Source organism: Rhinolophus ferrumequinum, chromosome 18 (genome assembly GCF_004115265.2).
Source record: "Rhinolophus ferrumequinum isolate MPI-CBG mRhiFer1 chromosome 18, mRhiFer1_v1.p, whole genome shotgun sequence".
NCBI classification, from domain to species: domain Eukaryota; kingdom Metazoa; phylum Chordata; class Mammalia; order Chiroptera; family Rhinolophidae; genus Rhinolophus; species Rhinolophus ferrumequinum.
Genome location: NC_046301.1, coordinates 45845327 through 45861447, shown reverse-complemented (window position 1 = coordinate 45861447; position 16121 = coordinate 45845327). Strand labels below are relative to the sequence as shown.

Here is a 16121-nt window from a genome sequence, read left to right as displayed (position 1 = left end):
GAGTGCAGCCAGCTCTGATTCCATAGATTGAGCCCTTGTCCCCTGGCCACACTACCTCCCATCGAGCCACCAGGGGCTGGGACTCAGGGTGGGACACAGGACTGGCAGAGCAGCAGTGTGGGGTTTTCTCAAGAAGATAGTGACTGACAAGAGGAATGTCTCGACACTTATTGAGCTCATGTTAATGACAGACGTGATGTTTTAGGGAATATGCTTTGATCTGTGGTTAGACTCAGGCTTTTCAAAGTAGGTGTTGGAACTATAAAGTGGAGGGACTTGAAGCTAGCTGAGGGCATCAAACTTTATTCTGAGGTCAGTGGTGAGCCCCCAAAGGGTTTGAGCAAAGAAGAGCATGGTGGGAGCAGCACTGGAGATAAACCTGTCTGTTGTGTGTCGATGGGTTTAATGGACCAGACTGGGGCAAAGAAACCAGCAGGGTTATCAGAGTCGTCAAGGTGATGACTGGGTCTGTCATTTACTAGCTGTGTGACCTTGAGGAAGTCCTCTCTCCTCTCTGGTCTCTTTAGCACATCTATCAACCTGAGGTGGGTGGAATTAGAAGATGTCTTGGGTGCTCATCAACAACACAAATAGTACCAAGTGTTGGAGAGGCTGTGGAGAAAAAGGACCCCTCATCCACTGTTGGTGGGAATGCAGACTGGTGCAGCCACTATGAAGGCAGTGTGGAGGTTCCCCAAAAAATTACGAATAGAATTACCATATGACCCAGCAATCCCTCTCCTGGGTATCTACCCCAAAAATCTGAAAACATTTATCCATAAAAATATATGTACTTCGATGTTCATTGCAGCTTTATTTACGGTGGCCAAGACATGGAAACAACCAAAGTGTCCTTCAATAGATGAATGGATAAAGAAGTTGTGGTATATATATACACACACCATGGAATACTACTCTGTCATAAGAAAAGATGAAATAGGACCATTTGCGACAACATGGACAGAACTTGAGATTATTACGCTGAGTGAAATAAGTCAGAAAAAGTCGAGAACCATATGATTTCACTGATATGTGGTATATAAAACTGAAAATAAAAGAGCAAGACAAAGAAATGAAGAAACAAAAACTCAGACACAGACAATAGTTTAGTGGTTACCAGAGGGTAGTGGGGGTGTGGGGTGGGAGATGAGGGTAAGGAGGATCAAATATGTGGTGATGGAAGGAGAACTGATTGGGTGGTAAATACACAATGTGATAGATAGATGATGTCATACAGAATTGTACACTTGAAATCTATGTAACTTTACTAACAATTGTCAGCCCAATAAACTTGAATTAAAAAAACAGACGTCTTGGGCCTTCTGAGAATTTTCTGACTACTTTAGGAGGGCCAGTGGATATAGGAAGAGGATGGAGGTTAGGGCTTTAAAAAGTGGAGTGTACAGGATCGAGGGTCTGATTGGAGACAGAGGGTAAAGGCAGGGGGCCAATGACAGCTCCAAACCCTCACAAGGCAAGACGTGTGGAACAGAGCGCTCCTGGGGAAGCGGTCTGGATTACACAGTAGGCTGAACAAACCTCTGCTGGGGCCCTGGTAAAGCAGGCCCCTCCCACCCAAACACCCAGACGTTACCAAAAAATGTATGTACAGATGGATAAATTCATTGAAGCTGAACATCTCTCAATCAAGTTACATGGAAAGATGCTATTTTAACTAAAGCGTCCTTATAAGGATTGTGCCCTTTCACAAAATTGTGTTTTACAGTTCCACATGTGGAAGAGTGACGTTGAATGCTTCACGCTTGTCAATGGTCTTGGCTGGCAGCGATGGGCAGTTGTCTGTGGGACATGAAGGTGAGGTCCCAGGCTGTTCAGGGCTGTAGGAGCCATTCAGGGGCAGGAATAAGAGAAGCTGAGGTTAGAGGACAGCTGTGAGTTATCCATTAGGACGCTGTCTGCTGAGGCCCCAGGGAAGGTGAGATTTCCAAGAGGACTTGGGGGGTGGGGAGGGGGATGTCCAAGTTAGGGAAAAAACAGTGACTGGCACCGTCTCCCAACATGTTGAAATAAAGGAGCATTTTGGTTCTCCAGCCTTCCTTTCCCTGTTCCGATCGTCCCACCCCACACACCCTTCCCTAGGCACAGCAGCTGCTATCAACCTGTGAATTTCCTTCCTAGCACTCATCAGAATGGAAAGTAATCCGCTTTAGTTGTTACTTTCCACAGTGTAAGGTCCTCAGAGAGAAAGGACCGCAGTCATTTTTGTTCACCTCTGTATCTCTGGTGTCCAGAACAGAGCTTGCAGCTCAAGTCGCAGCTCAGTAAATATTTGCTGAAGGAATCCACGTGTACACACACACGAGTCAATGAGATAGTGATGTTTGATGCTTCCCTTTGTGATGCCTGCATTGGGGAGAAATTTGGGGATAACATGACTTTCCTCACAGAACTCAGAAAGCACCTGCTGCAGACGCTGCTTGCTGACCCTCGCCTGCTGCCTCCCTCTTCACAGCAGAACAGTCTGTATTACGGCCCATGAGGATACCCTGAGACAGGAGTGCAGTTCCCAGGCTCTCGGCCTCACGTGGGAAGGTGCTGGTTCAGGTAGTAAATGACTATCAACTGTGATTGGATGGCCATCAGCTGTGGCTAGTTGGCCGTCAGCTGTAACCAGTGAGCCATTGGCTACTAATATAACTGCCATGGCTACGCTAGCAGAAAATGGGGGCTAGCAAGAAGATGGTGGCTGAGCTAGCAAGCGCAGATTGCTGTTAGCAAGTGGGGTTGGTTGGCAGAGAGAAGTGGACGGCAGGTTGCGGATAGTGTGGCTGCTGCTTCCTGTGTCTCCAACCCAGCCGCCAGCGAGAATATAGTGGTATGACTCCCCTACCTATGGCTCCGTGGGTGTTCCTTTTTGGCCTCACCATGTCCTGCGTTCTTGTGCGGGGAGTGGGAGCTGAGACCCCGCATGACACCCTGCATGACACCCTGCCTCCACCTCTCTTTCTCTCTCACTCTTTTCCTTTTGTTCTTATTTTTTCCCTAAAATAATAAGCAGGTTTGGGGCTCAAGGAAGGCTTGTGTCCCCGACAGCACTCCAGAGGAAGTAGGGTGGGGAAGCCTTTGTCCCTCACTTTGCTGCCCCTCTTGCAGCTGAACAGTCATTTCCACGGTCTGTTCCTTTCCAGGGGCATTGCTTTCCTACTATTCCTAGACTTTGGGATGGAGAGGGACTGTTGGAGTGGAATGTAAGGGGGTTGCCACAGCGTGTTTTGGTTGTCTACTTCTAAGCCACATTATAAATCATTCTGAATTTAGGTCTTAAAGACACGGCCATTTAATGGGTGCATGGTTCTGAGGTCAGGATTCTAGAAGGGGAGAAAGCAGGGAGGAACTCTCTTCCACGGGGGTTGGCTGGATCCTGGTCACTTGCTCAGCTGCTCTTAGCAGGATCCTCGCTGGGACAACAAAATCCCTCTTGCTCCATGGGGTCTCTCTAGCAGATGAGGGGGTGCTTTGTACAAAGCAGCTCAAGTATAAAAGTGGAAGCTGCCCCATCTTCTAAGCTTAGGCTGGAACTGGCAGAGGAATGTTACTTTGGCTAACTTTGGTCAAGGTAAGCCCAGGGCCTGCCGGAACTCAAGGGGAGGGGCCACGCAGGGGTGTATGGGTGGGAGGCAATATTTCAGGGGACAACAGTCTAGCAGCCTTGGGCCAGGTCTAGGAGGAAGAATGGAAAGGGTTACCTAAAACCCAACGTGACCCCTTTGCCCCAGTGCTAGGCCTTGGAATTCGACAGATACGGGAACTAGTCCCAGCTTAGTCACGTCTCAGCTGCCTGATCATCCTTGGGCTTGGGAGGCTTCCAGCAGCCGGGCCTTCCTACCCCTCCAGCCTCTGTGGCTGCCCCTGGCACCCCTATGGGCAGGCAGAGACCCTCCCTGGTGGGAATGCCTGCCCTGGGATGTGTCCTGTCTGTCCCTTCCTCCTTATTCCTCTCATGTCCCACCCTTGTTCCCAAGGTCCCTCCTACCTGCCACCTTCCTTGGATACCCGGATTGTTCCTACCCCAGAGATATTGTCATCTACCCCTCATGTGTTCCATTGGCTATCTCATGCTCTTAATTCCCTTTTTCCATGTCCCTTCTGTCACCTGCCACCTGAGTAGAAGCCCTTTGAGCCTAGAATCTGAGCCTGGGGCCGTAGGGAACACTTGTCAAGGTGAATAAGGCATGCTGGCCGTGAGCCGGCTGGACAGATGGTCACTGTGGTGACTGCACCTTCCCCGCTGGGAGGCCCTGGGTTGTGGCAGCAATAGCCACTCTGGTTTCCTGCCAAAGAGGCCATGTGCCAAAGAGGCCGGGGGTTGGCTGGGGAGGTGAGCAGCTGGAGGAATGAGGCAGGCGAGGCCTCAGGTTGGGCTGGGGAGGGTTCTCTTTTGGAGAGGCCCCGCTGCCTTTGCAGAGGACCATGTCCCTCGGTCTCCTTTCCTCCTCCTCAGGGTCAGCCAGGGGCCCATTCCCAGATAAGACCACAGGGTTGGCGAGTGGCACGGGCCCACGGGAGGTCTACCTGATGTCAAAGCCCGTGCTTTCCAACCAGCCAGTGCTACCTCAACAAGGCCATCCCTACCTCCTTCACCGGTGCGAAGGATGTCACCTTTCTTGTTCCAAATGGAGAAACCCCAAGGAGCTGCCGTGCCACAGCCAGGGGAAGGAGGGTAGGTTGAGAGTCACTAGGGAGGGAATGAGACATGGCATTCTTTATTCATAAATAAAAACATAAAATTACCAGTAATAGTTTACAAGGCCAACACGTGGCATCGAAAATAAAATAAAATGAAGCTGTCAAAAGCAAAGTGAACCAAACAACAAGAAACAACCAAGAGAGAAACAACTGTGTACATATTCTTCCAAATGCCAGTCCGTCCAAAGGCAGCTACGGCGGGGGGTTCCGGCTCTGCCTGCAGATGCAGTGAACAGACCACCGTGGGCGGGCGTGAGGGGAGTGCCCACCTGCACAGGGGGCATGGCTCCTGCTCAGAACTCAGACTCCACCCTCTCCCAAAGCTGCTGCTCCAATAGCCCAGCCTGGCTTATCCCTGGGCAGCCCTCTCACCCAAGAGCAGTCCGGGCTGGGCTGGGACAAGAGCAGGGTAGGGGCAGAGGCTCAGGGGGTGCTTCTCAGGGAGAGATGGCCCCCAGACCCCCTAGAGCTCAGTGCCCACATCGGCTGAGTGTGCCCAGCAGGAGTCACCTGAACTACACAGAGGCCAGAGGAGACACCCACAGTGGACGCGCTGTGAGAGTCTGGTCATCCCAAGTCCTAGAGGCAGAATCTCCTCCTTGGTGAGGTGCTGCTGGATACTGCTCTCTCTTTGCAGACGGCTGGAGCATTTTCAGGCCTGGCTTCCTTTAGGGAGCGGAGGAGGGGGGTCTGCCTGAGCGAGGAAACATGCCAGCAGGAATGTTCAGAGGGAAGGACAGCGAGCTCACGCTGGCCGGGGGGTAGGCGGCCGGCTCCCAGGCAGTGTTGGCGGAACTCCCCAGTCCCTGCTCAGCCTCTGCTGTTCAGCGCCCCCTTCTGGAGAGGCTGGGTCTGGCATGGTCCAGGAGGAGTACGGACATTTTTTCACAGGGAAAGGAAGAAAAACCACATGGTGGCGAGGTCCCCATGTTACAGGACACAGATGCACCCTGGTGCCACTGTGGGCTATCCTGGAGCCTGGGGCTGGTGGCAGCCCAGGGAGGGCATCCATGGGTTGGCCGGCAGCAGGCATGTGGGGTGCAGGGCCTGGTCATGCCGTGGTTGGCACCCACCTCCCGGCCTTAGCACCCACCTCTTCTGAGGTGAGGGGCTGCTCTTTGAGAGGGGTGTCAGGGGGTGTCTCTAGCCGGGAGAGGGGGCAACAGCCCCTTTCTCTGTACCATGGGGAGTCTCACGGGAAGGACTCAAACAAGGCACAGACTGGTGGGGACGGTGGGCCTGAGGGCCATGGCACACAGAAAGGGACAGCTTTGACTTAAGGGTCTGACTGTGTCCAGGGCAGGGCACTGCCCTCCAGGGACGACGGGGCTCTTGGCCTATGGATTCCAGGTTGAACTCTAGCCTATGACTAAGAGTCATGGTTTCAAATTCCAGAAATGCTCCTCTGTCCTGTGAAGGCAGCAGGACAGGCATGGCTTAACCCTGGGGACCGGAAGGCAGAGCCAACCACAGGGAGGTGGCCCTGCCCTCAGCTGAGATTCAGGGAAGGAACACGGTGGGCCCTGGAGGGAGTAGGAGCAGCTCCACTCCCACCCTGGGTCTGCTGCTTAAGGTCAAAGGTCAGAGGTCGGGGAGGCAGACAGGGTCTGCTAAGTACCCAGACCTCTCCTCCCCTTTGTCCTCCCAGCAGGCAGGCGCAAGGCGCAGGAACCCAGCAAGAGCTGGCTGTCCTAAGAACAGCAGCTGTAGCTCGAGTCAAAAATAGAACATGGAACAGCCTGGCTGCCTGCTAGATCTGGCTTGCTTCTGAAAAGACAGAAAGGGAAAAAAAAAAAAAAAAAGAAGAAAAATTTCCTGAAACAAGCAACTGAGAAAGTCTACCTTTTCTGTCCTCCCCCAGCTCTCCACATCTTCAGAAGAGAAACCCCAGCCTCCCCAGGCCAGGGCCCAGCCCCCAGCAGCTGCAGCTTCTGGCTTCTGGACAGTCAGCGCTCTTGCGGGGCCTGGGTGGAGGGAGGCCAGCCGGTGGCCCTGGGGCGGTTCATAAGGCTGTGTCTACACCTCTCACTCTCCCTGCCTGGGGCTCTGGGGCCCCCTCCTGACCCAGAAGGACTCTTGTCTGAGCTCAGCACTGGAGATGCGAGGGGAGATGTTGTCACTGCCCACATCCTCCTGCACCATCTCAGTGGATAGACGTGATTTTGGATCCAGCAAAGACTTGATTCTTGGGAAGAAAACAAGTTCAGAGTAGCCTCTGGCCAACTTGAGCCAGGTGGGGAAGCTCTGCCTCCCACCCACACTGCAAACTATTTGGAGGCTCTCCCTGGGACCACTGGAAAGCCACAGCCACCCTGTGTCATGGTACCTTCAATCTTCCCTTCCCAGCACCCACCCAGGGCCTCAGTATCTATGGCTTTAAGAAGCGTGGTCAAGGTCAAAGGCCACCAGGTGCCCAAGGCTGCTCACCTCCAGTTAGGAGGCCCAGCAGGGTCTGGCCGTATCTACCAATCTTCTCTCTCTGCCCCACCGGTCCTCGCAAGGTAGATTCTCCTGGGCTGCCCCAGCTCGCCCTTCCTTTCTGTGGCTTGCCAGGGTCGGGACAGTGCTGACATTGCTAATCTAGGTTCTCCATACCCCACTCCAACCCCTACGCTGTCTGGAGACAGAGGAAGAGCTCAGGTTATGACCAGGTTCTAGTTACAAATGGCTTCTTTCTATTCCCAAGGCACCCCAGTGTATCTGGGGGAGAAAGGTTATGGGAAAAGAGACAGGAAAAGAAGTGGCCACTGGTCTTCATGGCAGCCACCACCATCCCTGGGAGAGAGGATCTCTAAGTATTTGTACAGAGGCCAAGGTTTAGGGAGCCCTTAACCAAACAATGGAGACCCCCTGGGCCCATCTCTTGGGAAAGCTGCAGAATGGTGAGCGCTGGACCATGGGAATGGGGAGGAGAGGCAGTCCCTCCTCTCCCCTCCACTTCCCTGCCCTTGAGGATCCCAGGTCGGTGCCCGGGAAGCTTCTCTCAGAGAGGCTGAGTTCCTGAGCGGGGGGGGGAAGGAGCGGGGAGCCCTCCTGGACAGGCTCAGCACCCCTGCCTCCTAATGCCAGGTCCCAGCTCTCCCTCCCCCAGGAGGCCCCTCAGATCTCTGTGGCTATGATGTCCTCATAGGGGATGTCAGCCCCTTCAAGGTCAATCTCCAAAGGTTCCCCTGCACCATCCCCGTGGGCCAGCTGCTGCAGGGTCTTCTCCAGGCGCTGGTTGCGCTGGTACATGGCTAGGTAGCTCTGCTGCAGCTGCTTCTGGTACTGGATCACCTTCTCCTTCTCTTCCTTCCACACCAGCCGCTCATGCTGGAAGCCTGAGGACATCTGGTCATGGCCTTGCCGCTCCTCCCTCAGCTCGGCCCGCAGCCGTTCCAGCTCCCGCTGCAGGGAGGGGATGTCCTCGGAGAAGGTGGGCCCAGGCCCCGTCCCCCGCCCTGCCCCCCGGGACGCGCTGTCCCACTGCAGGGCAGCCTGGGCCCGCAGCTCCAGGAGCTCCTGCTCCAGCAGGTTCACCTTCTCTCGCAGGAGCTCGGACTCGTTCTTCTTGCGCTGTAGCTCGTTCTCACAGACTTCCAGCTCCAGGCCCTTGGTACGCAGAGCGCTGTCCAAGTCCTGCGTCTTCAGCTCCATGCCCTCCAGCTTGCACCGTGTGTCCTTCAGTTGTGCCTTCAGACTGAGGATCTCGCTGGCCTTGGCATTGACTTCCATCTGGGACTCCTTCAGCTGCTGCTTCAGGAGAGAGATCTCACCTGACTTCTGGCACACCTGCCGAGGGTCAGGGGTGGGGAGAAGAGAGAGTGGCAAGAGGTGAGAGGTCCTCGCTCAGAGCAAGTAACATCTTCCCTGCCTCCCAGGATGAAGCTGTCCTGACAGGAAGCCTCCAGAGAGTTACCAAGCATGGTGACCCAGGAAGGCCAAGCCCTCGTGGAGGCTCCTTTCTGTAGTCTGGCTTGGTCTGTCCACATGCCTGTCTCACCCCTAATTCAGAGTCAAAATCTCAACCCGTGGCCATGTGTAAATCGACGGTCAGTGGTTCCATTTGCCCACTGCTGGCAGCTCCATTACCCACATTTAGCATCAATGGTATCGATTTCTATGTCTGCCGTGTTTCTGTCACCCATGTTTATGCCCTCTAACCTCACCTCTTCACACTCTCAGCTACCTTCTCCTCCACCGGGGTGAAGACTATATCCAGGCATTCACCCCATGCCTGGCTCAGAGACAGGGCCCCTGTACCATCTGCCGAGCGATGGGCTACTGTGTTCTCCCCGCCTCACGCCTCCACCACTTCTATTTCTGTTCCCCATCCAAAGGTGGCCAAGAGCCACAAACAGGACCAAAGGCACTGAAGCACACCCGTGTAGCATATCTCTGCATATCCCAAGCATATCCCGTCTTGGCCGTTTGGGGTCATGGGTGGCTTGGAAGACCAAGGCCAGTCTCGCTATGTGTCAGAGCGTTGCCTGCTGCTCTGCGAAAGCTGGCAGAATGAGGCCAGGGCCTGGCTCTACAGGAGGAAGTGTGGGAACAAGTCTGGAAGCCACCTTGATATTCCTCACTTTTCCTCTCATAGAAGAGCCCTCCCTGGCTGTGATGAACCACCTAGGAAGCATCGCACAACCCCTCTCCCACCACGAGGCCTGACTGGGATCAAGAATGCCTTTCCAGGGCCAAGCCTGCATTTGTTTCATGGAGGCAACAGCACAGAGTATGGCTGTGGCATGGGGCTAGCTGAGGATCGTGACTTTGTAACTTATGACCCGGATGACTGACCGTTACCACAGTGGCAATATGGTGTAGGGATTAAAACTGTGAACTCTGGGGCCAAACTGTCAAGGTCAAGCCCTGGCCCTGGTGTTTATTATGTGGTGACCTTGGGCAAGTTTCCTTAACTGTAAATTGAGGATTAGTAACAATAGCTACTTAAGGGTTGTCATAAAGATTAGAGGAGAGAACTGAGGGCCCAGCCCTTAAAAAACACTACAAATTATTACAAATATGTTTGAATATATCTATTATAAATGTTTAATTTATTTATTGTTTTACTATATAGCTTGACCAGAGAACCTGGGAACGAGGTCACAGCAATGTCCAGCTCAGTGCCAGATTGGACGGACAAGAATGGATGCCTAATGCCACCACTAGCTTACATCTCTGAGGTGCCCCAAAGTGTCCCTGAGCCTGGCTGAGAAACAATGGCTGGGGTAGGGTCTCATATGCCAACATGGATGGGAAGGAGGAAAGGCACTGCCCCACTGGCTAATGTCCTTTCTGCTCTGGGAAACCTTTCTTCCTGGCAAACAGGAAGTGACTCTCCCTTCTCACATGTCTAGTCCCCCATCCATTTCTTCCACAGAAAGGACCCTTTTCCTCCATTCCTGGTAACACAGTCACTCTAATTTTCAGGATAAGCACAGGGAGCTCCAGTGCAAACAGATGGGTGTGCTATTGGGGGTGGTCTAACCAGACACAGTGACGCCTCAGCCGTTCCCAGGGTGGAGTCTGCCTGGGGTGCACGGCAGATCTTCCAAGCACATGCCCCTCACAGTGAGGGGACCTGCCCCCAAACACCTCCTGGGCCTCCCAGGGAGGAAAGCGGCTCTCAGGCAGCAGGATATGGGTGCAGAGCTGGTTCTCCAGCAAGGCCAGGAGTGGAGGCCTCACTTGTGTCTGACTGTATGTGCGCGTGCGTGCACATGCGTGGGCCCTTGTCTTTTTTTTCTGTTTCCTTTTCAGACACCAACCAGAAGCCCCACTGACACTTCTATGGGGAGTAGCCCCTTGTGTCACTGAGACTTGCCACAAATGGTGTCACTCTCACCAGTGGGTGGGGGCCCTTCCCTCAAACGTAACAAATCCTATGCCGTCTCTTGGCTCTTGGACCAGCACAGATTCCGGTATGTCTGTGCTTCTCCTGAGCCTCCTGTGAGTAGATAAAGTGAGTTGGCCCTCAGACGCCCAGCTAGGCCTTGCTTCTCATGGTTCCAGCCTCTCGTGGTAAGTAAACTCAATTCTGGGGGCCACCAGGCACTGAGACAAGGAGAGAGAGGGAGGCGCAGGGTAAGTGCGTCCCTGACATGGTGACCAGGGAGCCCCTTCTTTGGCTTATAAAGCTGGCCCTTTACCCCAGCATGCTGAGGCAGTGGCCAGAACTGGGAGGCGGGGAGGAGGCCTGGCACCCCACACCGACCACCCCAAACCCCCACGGCCTCACCTCCCACTGGGTCTCCTCCAGCGCGGGGGCAAAGCTGGTCTTCTCCTTCTCGTAGGCCCGCAGCTTGGCCTCTAGCACGTCCTGCTCCTTCATGAGGCTCTCGAGCTCCTGCCGCAGCTGCCGCTTCTCTTGCTGGAGCTGGAGCACCTGTAGGTGCAGCGCCTGCTGTGTGCGCTGGCTTTTCTGCGAGGCGGGCTTCAGCTTGCCGCTGCACTTGTGCTCCGGGCCCTCCAGCTCCTCTTTGCACCGCCGCTGCCCCTCGTAGGCCTGGCTGGACGCCAGCTCCTTGTCCTCAAAGCTGCGCCGCAGCTCCTGTAGCTCGCCCTCCCTCTCCAGCAGCTTCTGCTCCAGCTCCTGGATGGCGCCCGCGTCCGTGGAGATGGGCGAGCGGACGCACGAGGAGCCCCTGTCTGCCTTACTTGGGTGGGCCAGCTTGCTGCCCCCATCGGAGAAGGATAGCGCCTTCAGGCTCATCATGTTACTGTCCTGGAGGAGGATGCCCTGGGTGATGTTGTGGGCTGACCCCCCAAAACGGCTGGCCGGCCCCACGGCGGTGCCCAGTGGGTCCAGCTGGTAGCTGCTGCTGGTGCTGTGTGTGGGCAGGCTGGACATGGAGTTGCGGCCGGAGTCGGACAGCGCCCCGGAGCACAGACCGGGCTTCAGCTCCTGCTCCTTGGGCTTGTCTGGGGGCGCGGGGTGCAGCTGGTGGCTGGCGCTCCCCGGGGAGGAGTGCAGGGTGGCTCCTGACCGCGGCAGCACGGGCTTGAAGGCAGTGGGCCTCATGGCACCCTTCTCTGGGCCCTGGGGAGGAAAAGAGCCATACTGATCCCCCGTCTCCCTCCCCACCCGGCCACGTGGCACCCTCCTTGGTCGTAGGCCCGGAAGTCCTCGCCTGTGTGCTCTGAAGCAGCACCTCTCTCAAGGAGGAGAAAGTCCTCTGGGCCTGGGGGGATGTTCTTAATGATCATTCAGGAATTACCTGTCACCAGCTTGTCCCAGCCTCCCAAGATGACGAACAGCTCCAGCTCTGTCTCTGTGTGGTGCAGGCAGGGGCATTGGGCTGAGGGAGCATGGTGTCCCTGCAGAAGGCGACCCCTTGTTCACCTCCACTGCCCCTTCCAGTACGCCAGGAGCAAGGACACCACTGTGATCTCCTCAAAGTCTTGGGAGGATCCCTTGACATAACGACCCTTTTCTTAACACATTGTCATTTTCATTGGGGGACCACTTTGCAGTTTATAAGCCTTTTAGTAAGAAATGCTTAAGGCTCTGTGCAAGTACGCAGGGCTACCTCCTAATCTATCAACACCAGGGTGGGGCAAGGGGCTGACAGGAACATGGTGTTTTCAGCATCCACTGGTGGGCCCCACACGAGCTTGAGCTGGCAGGAGGGCTGGATTTCTGAGCATGTAGGGCTCTTTTGCCCTCACTTCTGCTAAAGACAAGGGTAAGAAACTCACGGCCCTCATCCAGCCAGATGCCTCCAGCCACAGCTTGAGCAGCAAATGAGGGGAAGGCCCCTGGCCACGGGTCCGCTATCAGGAGAAGCTGCCAGCTCTCCAAGCGGACTCTCCATCTGCTCGTCCAGACGATAACAGAACTCCCTCTCCTTCCTGAAAGTGATGCTTGCTGTTGGTCCTGCCTTGATAATCCAGTTACATTCCAGGGGGGCTCAGGTAGCCTTTCATTTCTCCTTTGCTCTTTGTGTAAGGGCTCCCCCAAGACTCCTGGAGTAGGGGACTGACCAATGCTTCACTGCCCCTAACCACCCTTTGATCTCTGCAGTGTGACTGACACTTCTGCCCTCACCACACTGCTCTGGCCTTTTGGAGCTCTAAACACTTAGGTCACCACTGCCACCCCTCCCTGACCCCGTGCTCCCCACCCCACTTTTGCTTTCTCCTGCCGTTCCAACCCCCTTGCCATTACCAGAGACTTCCCCCCCCCCACTTACCATTTCTAGCTGATTGGCAAAGGGCATGAGCTTGGGTGGGGTGGACGGGCCAAAGTCCACCCCGGCCTGGCCCACTAAGTCCCCACTGGACAGTGCAGTGTAGTCAGGGTGGTGGGAGCCCCGGGTCTTCTGGCTGACCTTGATGTAGAAGAAGTCTTCACTTTTTCCCATTTTGGAGCTGGACTTGCCATGACCTGAGTCCTGGGAGAAGCCAAATCTGAGCAGCCCGTCTGAGTACCGGTTGAGTTTCTTGAGGTGGGAGGACTTGCGCAGCTTGTACTGCGAAGCCCGGCAGTGCTTGCTATGGAAGCCGTGGCCGGAGATGAGGCTACTGACGCTGCCCATGGTGACGTGGGGCCGGGAACAGGCAGGGAAGAGCGAGGACCTGGTGTGGCTGTGGCAGCGAGAGGTAGTCCTGGCTCCCTGAGGAGACTGCGGTCATAGCAAAAGCCTCGCAGAGCCTGGAAGAGCGCAGACCTGGAAGGAGATACAGGGCAGCGGTCAGCCTGGGATGGGCCGGTCGCTGTAGACCTCGGTGGTAACTAGAAGAGAGTCATTCTGACCGCTGAGCCTGGGCAGCGGAGGAAGGCATACATCTCTTAACAGAAGCTGGGTCCTGTCCCTGTTACTAGGCTCTCCATCCTGCCTTTGTGCCAAATTCAACACACAATGACTGAGGGCCTGCTTCCAGAGGGTTCTGTTCTGAGCAAGGAGATACAACAGTGATTAAGACACTTGCCATCCCTGCGCCTGCGGGCTTGTGTTTAGTGTAGTGTGGACGGGCCATAAACAAACAATGTGTGCTATCTCAAGTGACCAGGTGCTCCAGGGAAATAAAGCAGAGTGCATAGGATGGAATTACGGTATTCTGGGGTGTGGGGGGGTGTTTACACATCAAGCAGAAGCGAGGCCTCTCTGTTGGGGTATCATTTGAAGAGACCCCAAGAAGATGAGGGAGCAAATCACGTGGAAATCTGGGGGAGAGAGAAGCAGCTGAGAAGCAGCGGCGCGTGCAAAGCCCTGAGTGCCTGCAGTGGAGTGTGCTTGGCACACGTGAGAACAGGGAGGAGACCAGCCGTCTGGAGACTAGTTAGCAGAGGGGAAGGGGAGCAGGAGAAGTCAGGGGCTAGCAGACGCCGGCCACAGAGAGTCTGGTGGCCTTAGGGCTTTGGCTGTTACTCTAATAGGTTTAAGCAGAGATACCTTGATCTGAATGAGGCTGTGGAGGGTTCCTCTGGCTGCTGGGTGGAGCTCATTGAGAGGCCTGGGTGAACATGGTGAGTGACTGCCACGGCTGGGCCAGGCTGGTAGCTTTGGATTCAATTTTGGATGTAATTTTAAGGTTCAGCTGACAGGATTTGCTAAAGGATCGGACGCAGAGAGCAGGAGAAAGAGAAGAGTCAAGGATGACGCCACTGGTTTTTATCCCAGCAACTAGGAGTAAGTTACCATTCACTGAGATGCAAAGCCAGTTTGGGATGAGATGGGGGTGGCAAAGAAGAGTTTGATTGAAGATCTTAAGGAGTGCTGTAGGAAGGCAGTAGGATGGGTGGGAGCTGTGGGAGCTATGGGAGCTGCAGATTTCCCTGGAAAAGCTGTGTGGGTAGAGAAGCCAGCTATGAGCCTAGAAGAGGTCATTGAAGAAGCAAAGGCAGGAAGACAAGAGAAGTCTGAGGACTGGTTTGCGGGGGCAGGAAAGTGAGGAGGATGAGGAAGAGAATCTGAGAAGGCTCTGACTGATGCAGGAGACCTCAGGAAATCAGGTAAAGAAGTCGTCTCATAGGAGGTGACAGTGCTCCTGAAGTAAGGTGATGACTGAGAATTGGGCAGTGGATTTGGCCCTAGGGAGGCTGTCGGTGGCCTTGGCCAGAGCAGTTTTGGCAGAGTGGTGGGAAGAAAGGCCTGACTGGAGAGGGTTCAAGAGAGAATGAAGAGGGAAATAATTGTGCCCTTGAACACGAAGAGGTATGTGATAAATGGTTTGGATTCCTGGGTAGGCCACCTGCCAGCTGTGACTTGTGAAGTAAAGTCTTGAATATCTTTAACCTTCAGTTTCATAAGCTAATTCTAAGACACACTTGATTTTTAAAAAAGGAATCGGAATGCATGTTATAATAAAGGCTGAAAACAATGACAACGACCTTGCCCCTCACCAGATAGAGGAATACCCTGGGACACCCATGTCGGCACACTTGCAGATGTAGGGAAATCTGTAAGCATAGGTGGCATGATTTTCAAAGCAAGGAAAGGCTGTGTGGTTGTCATGCGTCACGGAGGAGTATTTCTCAGTCAGTCAAAAGACAGCCGATCCAATTAAGGAAGAAAAAACGATTACAAGTTTAATAAAGTAGGAAATCGGAAGGAACCCTGTGCTCTTTATTGTGCTCTAAATTACACTGTCAATCCTGAAGAGGCAGAAAAAGTCCCAGGCAGGTTATGGAGAGTTGTGTGTGTACAACGGAAGGAGCCAGAAGACTCTTCAACTCGGAATGTGAAGGCTTGGTTTCAAACGTGCATTGCTATTCTGAAGAATAAAGTGGTAATGTTATGAATAAATATGTCCTGCATTCCATCAGTAAAAGCATAACACAATAAAACGTTGTTGTGTAAGTGTAATGTATGTTTTCTGATGAAATGCTTTTATTAAGTTGATGGCCTTTTAGTATCAAGGAACCACAGCCATGCCTACCCTAGAGGATCATTACGAGGAGTGTGTTAGGTACCACCATAAGTTAATGGGCCTGGGACATTCACTGAACGCCTAGTACATAGTAGGCACTCAATTAATGGTAGGCGTTTTCATTTGTATCTATTATTACCGTATTGCCATGGTTCCCGCCAGCATTCGTCATCCTTATGTCATCTCCAACGCCCGACTTCATTTTCCAGAATGAGTTCTTGACCTTCCCAATGTAACTTTCCTGCACCCCACGCCCTGACAGCGCTACCTAGGAGTGTTGCGTTCTCTGCTCACTTAACAGTTGACAATGGCAGAATGTGTTTTTCCTCCCCCAGGTCGTCCATCTCTTGCTTAGCTGAGGCCGTCAGGTCCTATGAGGCCAACATCCCACTGCTGTCCATCTGTAGGGAAGCTGTGTTTGGCCAAAAGACTCTCCTGCACTCTGCACATTACACCCCTTGGGCAACTGGTGACACACTTTTTGCCCATCCATTTACACATTTGTGAGCATCTGTACAAACAGGGTGGTGAAGATTACACATTTGAAAACCAACTTCTCT

General features: G+C 53.9%; 1 protein-coding gene and 1 pseudogene across 2 annotated transcripts in view; one reads left to right on the top strand and one right to left on the bottom strand.

Moving 5' to 3' along the window:
- The first annotated feature begins 1788 nt into the window (after window positions 1-1788).
- Window positions 1789-6010, top strand: LOC117038460 (uncharacterized; annotated as a pseudogene).
- A 1759-nt stretch (window positions 6011-7769) lies between these two features.
- LZTS1 (leucine zipper tumor suppressor 1) overlaps window positions 7770-16121 on the bottom strand; it is a 46578-nt gene continuing 38226 nt past the window's right edge. For both annotated transcript variants that reach the window (XM_033135296.1, XM_033135297.1), the window contains exons 2-4: window positions 12882-13358; window positions 10928-11728; window positions 7770-8478 (exon numbers count right to left, since the gene is read on the bottom strand). In XM_033135296.1, the coding sequence (XP_032991187.1) occupies window positions 7807-8478; window positions 10928-11728; window positions 12882-13226 (1818 nt within the window). In that variant the 5' untranslated portion in view covers window positions 13227-13358 and the 3' untranslated portion in view covers window positions 7770-7806. The remainder of the gene's footprint in view (window positions 8479-10927; window positions 11729-12881; window positions 13359-16121) is intronic.